The sequence below is a fragment of the Alosa alosa genome, chromosome 18 (genome assembly GCF_017589495.1).
Source record: "Alosa alosa isolate M-15738 ecotype Scorff River chromosome 18, AALO_Geno_1.1, whole genome shotgun sequence".
Classification (NCBI taxonomy): Eukaryota; Metazoa; Chordata; class Actinopteri; order Clupeiformes; family Clupeidae; genus Alosa; species Alosa alosa.
In genome coordinates this window covers 20,587,176-20,592,175 of record NC_063206.1, presented here as the reverse complement: position 1 = coordinate 20,592,175, position 5,000 = coordinate 20,587,176, and the positions used below count along the sequence as shown (strand labels likewise).

General features: G+C 44.2%; 1 protein-coding gene across 6 annotated transcripts in view; it reads right to left on the bottom strand.

Moving 5' to 3' along the window:
* Positions 1-5,000, bottom strand: part of rasgrp3 (RAS guanyl releasing protein 3 (calcium and DAG-regulated)) — a 36,365-nt gene that overhangs the window by 11,699 nt on the left and 19,666 nt on the right. For all 6 annotated transcript variants that reach the window (XM_048269044.1, XM_048269046.1, XM_048269041.1 and 3 more), the window contains exons 5-9: positions 4,558-4,689; positions 3,330-3,477; positions 2,305-2,478; positions 823-939; positions 1-184 (exon numbers count right to left, since the gene is read on the bottom strand). The exon at positions 1-184 is cut by the window's left edge and continues 92 nt beyond it. In XM_048269044.1, the coding sequence (XP_048125001.1) occupies positions 1-184; positions 823-939; positions 2,305-2,478; positions 3,330-3,477; positions 4,558-4,689 (755 nt within the window). The remainder of the gene's footprint in view (positions 185-822; positions 940-2,304; positions 2,479-3,329; positions 3,478-4,557; positions 4,690-5,000) is intronic.

The window sequence follows — 5,000 nt, the reverse complement described above, 5'->3', positions numbered from 1 at the left end:
GCATCTTCACAATGTTCACCTTGCTGGTCTCCACCCAGTCGGGGAAGACCACATGCACGGCGATCAGGTCCTTCAGGTGCACCCCCAGGATGGGGATCTTGAAGCCCTCGCTCTCGTTGAAGGCTTTGCGGTAGGAGCAGTAGTTCCCATTTGAGGAGACGAGTTCGGTCATCTCATTCCAAATCTGGAGGGAGGGGGTGTGTCAAAGAGGTTAACATCTGGCATTAACCAATAGAGATGCATGGATGGATAGGGAGGATGAAACAAAACTGAGAAAAGAAAATAGATGAAAATTCCATTAACACTTTTACAATTTAACAGACAAAGGAAAGCCCACTAGGTACTAGGTTGCTCGTTATACATTTATCTGTTTTAACCGTAGACTACTTCATTGCCTTTTAGTAGTAGCCTGGCTGACACCAGACTGATTCTCAGTTGGGGGCATCCGTGGCCTACTGCTTAGCGCTTCGGACTTGTAACCAGAGGGTTGCTGGTTTGAACCCCCACCAGTGGGAACGGCTGAAGTGCCCTTGAGCAAGGCACCTAATACCTCACTGCTCCCCGAGCGCCGCTGTTGTAGCAGGCAGCTCACTGCGCCGGGATTAGTGTGTGCTTGTGTTCACTGTGTGCTGAGTTTGTTTCACTAATTCATGGATTGGGATAAATGCAGAGACCAAATTTCCCATTTTTTTTTAAAGATATGGTCTGGGGACCCTTCATTCACATCCAAGTAACAGTCAAGTACCCTTTGGGACCTGACCAATCAGTCAAGTCAGTTTTACTCAAGCAGTCCTCATAATGACCGTGGCGGAGTGGCGTTACCTTGGTGACCTCTGGAGAGAGGTGAGAGTGAGTCTCCTTCAGGCGACAGATGGAGCTATGGCTTAGGCCCCCCACCACAGCCATCAGAGTGTTGAAGTTCTGCAGATGGAGCAGTTTCTGAACAAGAGAGACAGACACAGAGGCATTCCAGAAGAGAAGAGAGAGAGAGATGGGAGACAGATGGATGAGAATTTGGAAAAGAAATAGAGGATAATCATGGGTTTGTTCATTAGCAAGAATTAGCATAATATCAAAGGTAGGAAAAAAAACTTTGGAAAGCCAACATATAATAATTGGCTTCATCTCAGCAAAAAAAGACAAAAATAAAAACTGTTCCAGATGTTGAACAACAAAGACCAAGCCCCTCGTTCTCTGCCTTTAAAGACCCTCATGGAGACCTCTCACATCTGTAGGAGCAATGCCAATGAAACCTGATGGGGCGCATCCACATCATCAAGTTCTACTCTCAGCACCAACTCAGAGTGCATATAACAGACACCACTAGGACGCTAGCCCCTACACATCCAACACGCGATACAGGCTTCGTCCTTCACCCTTCAACTATTTCAGTTTTGGACGTCACATCGAGGGAAGATGCAAGTGCATCATCACTCGTGCATCCATCCATCTGCTTTTCAAACATCTGCGATCTCTCTCGGGGCACATAATGGCCTCACCACCCCAGCCGAGGCGTATGAACTTGGGCCATTGTTTCTGCTTTGCCCATCACCATATCAAAGCCCTGAAAATGTCATGGAGCATTTAAGCTCATCTTGTTCTCTGGGAGTACTGAGAGGGAAGACGGGCTGGAGCTATTTAAGTGATCCAAGTGTCTGTTTGCATAATCAGGGATGTACTTGGGAAAAAATACAGAATCTAAATATACAGCAAAGCAGCAATCTATTCCATAAGTGAGAGTGCTGGTTTTAAACAACAGTCACTTTTGGTCAATTCTGGTACGCACCTTTTTAATAATCTAAAATAAACATACTGTGTTTCAGTGAGACAAATGGAGTTCACTGGGGGTGCAGTTCACTGGGTGGGGGTGGGGGTGGTGGGGTCTTTCACACAGAAAATATTTCTCTACCCTGGCCTAATCTAGGACAAAGACATCCAAAGAAGTGACTCCCTAAATTCTTCCCACTGACCCAGTTTCGAGGCAAACTGACTCGAATTCTGCCATTAGTTCCATTCTGCCATTACAGGAGCCTGTGTAACACAGGATGACACAAATGAAAAACACAAAATACTTTTGCTTGTCTGTGTCTGTTTATTAACTTCAGTTGATAGGCTACCTATGTCAGATTGATGTAGCCTATCTGTCCTTTATATGCAGTTATAGTTTGTGCATCAATGACTGTACAGTTAGTGATGTGCATTAGTGCACCGTACTCATGTATAACATTCTCATTCTCATCTACATGGTGCCTACCCTACCTACACAATACTCGTTACATGCTGTGTGTTTGTAGTGAGGCCTACCTGTGCCACGTTGATGTATTTGGTGATGACCTCTGCCCGTAACTGGGGCGTTAGCTTGCTGAGCACCATCAGCTGCACCCACTGGGAAACTCCGTTGAAGAGGGCAATGGAACGCTCCAGCGTGGGGTTGTCCACCAGGCAGCCGTGGATCACGTAGCTCTGGTAGTCTGTGAACTGAGATGCTAATGTTTTAGCATTGAACACAGGGAGGATGTACCTCTAGCTAACCCTGTAGGCTGAGAAACTGGGCAGTTTACGTTTACAAGAGCCTAAATGAGGAAGTCAAAGTTAAATAAATGAACTATACAAATTGTACAAAATACAGTGCAACCGGAAAGTTTTCAGACCCTTTCAAGTTTTCCACATTTTGTATCCACATTCCACAAATGTATGAAAAATAAAAGACTGAAAATAAAATGGCAAACACCTGCTTTTTTTGTAGAATGTTGGAGTATTGTGTGTAAATTGATGATGAGAATTGAATCCATTTTAAGATGAGTCTGAAAAATAAAAAAATGTGGAAAACTTGAAAGGGTCTGAAAACTTTCCGGTTGCACTGTATCATGGACAATCAGAAGAAACTTCCAAATGTGCACATTGAAAGTTTTTCTCAAGCTGCTTAGCACTGAACATTACACCAGCCATCTCAGGCATGTCGACAGAACTCCTTTCTCTATCTTATCATCAGCTAAGTGAACCCATAGCTTCCAAAAACAGAAGCATGGCACCGGAGCACCAGAATAACCAAACAGAGGTTAAGGGATGGAAAAAGGTCTTATCAGATGACTTGAAAGTGAAGTACACACACACACACACACGCACACACACACACACACCCCGATACACACACACACACAGACACACACACACACACACACCGACACACATACCGAAACACACCGACACACACACACACACACACACACACACACACACAGACACACAAAAAGATCAAAGTTTCCAGCAGACGGCTAATTTCCCACGGTTCCGCTCTGGCATGTATTTTTTCCATGTCGGGGACTCACTGATATCCTCCTGATTGATTTGTACTCTAAGAAGGTCAGGTGCTCGGCCAGCTCCATGGGCTCCAGGTGGTCGAACAGCAGAGAGGCCTTGCCCTTCTTGGCCTGCTTTTTCCGCTGGGTCAGCTTCCTCATCCAGTCGTACGATGGGCTGAAATGTTCCACAGCAAGAGTGGTTGCATTACAACCAACACAATACTGGACCTCTAACATTAGCCTAGCCTGTCACCGTTCATACAGCATTCTTCAGTCTCCATACATCTGCACATTCACACTGACACATGAACACTATTTAGACCATTCATAAAATGCTTCCGTGTGTGAGCCTTGGCATCCTTGCACACTCTTACTGTATAGGCTAGTATCTTCACTTGGAAGAGTTGGATGTAATCGCTAAGCTTAGCTATCTGTATTACAATAAAGGAGAATCATAATGTTGGAGATCATTTTACACTTCAATCTGAGGACCTCAAAACTTCAGAACCTCAAATTATTCGATTATTTAACAATTGTGTGATCTATTATAGCCTAACACATTCATATTATGTACCTCATATTATTTGCCAAATGATTATTCTGGGGTTTTCTCCACAGTGCAATTAGATATGCCATACTCATACTGTCATGCAGCGCCCTTTAGAAATCTCATCAGACGAATTTGTTTTTGATGCATTTTGATGACTGCTGACATAAATCAATTTCCAGTAAAGTGGTAATCATAGCCCAAATGTTGCAATTAGCATCAGACTATAAATAGGCGCGTAAAGAACACTTTTGCATAAATGAATCCTCAAGCAGACAACTTCGCTCAGCCTTACGCAGCTGTGTACAGATGAGGAGATAGAGGTTGCTGTGCAATATCCACGTTTCACTGGAATCACTGTGCAAAAGGCGTTTCATAAAGTGGGTCAGTACCTACACATATTATCAAAAGGCTGTGAAATTGTGTGTATCTACATTATTGAATTTGTGAATATCAGTGTGTGTGTGTGTGTGTGTGTGTGTGTGTATCTGTGTGTGTATGTGCTGTGTGTGTGTGTGTGTGTGTGTGTGTGTGTGTGTGTGTGTGTGTGTGTGTGTGTGTGTGTGTGTGTGTGTATCTGTGTGTGTATGTGTTGTGTGTGTGTGTGTGTGTGTATCTGTGTGTGTATGTGCTGTGTGTGTGTGTGTGTGTTTAGTGCACTGCATCTTCATGTGTCTGCATCTTCATTGCTTCATTACTGTTCCTTACATGGTGGAGATGTCGATGAGCTTGAAATGGTCCTCACAGCCTAGCTTCTCTGCCACATCCCTGAACTCCTCGGTCATCCTGATCAGGCCCAGGTCCAGATTGAACTCGGCCGGGAACTCTACAATCCAGTACCTGTGTGGGCATGCAGAGAAGCAGCAGGTCAGCACACAGCATTTACTATTTATCGCTTACATCAGTCCTTACAGGGACACACCTCAGTTAGATATTAATCAATAATCAATAATCATAGTTTCCTGAGTCCTGATTAGTGTCCATATGTGTATATCTGTCTGTCTGTCTGTCTACAGTATCTGTCTGTCTGTCTAACAAGAGGGCCAGATTCTGAACTGGGAAAAAATGGAGAGTTTAGGGATTCGTAGGCTCTGCTTTGTAGCCTTTCCTCACGAGGCTTCAAGAGGCTGATAGGATATCTGTGTGTTTGG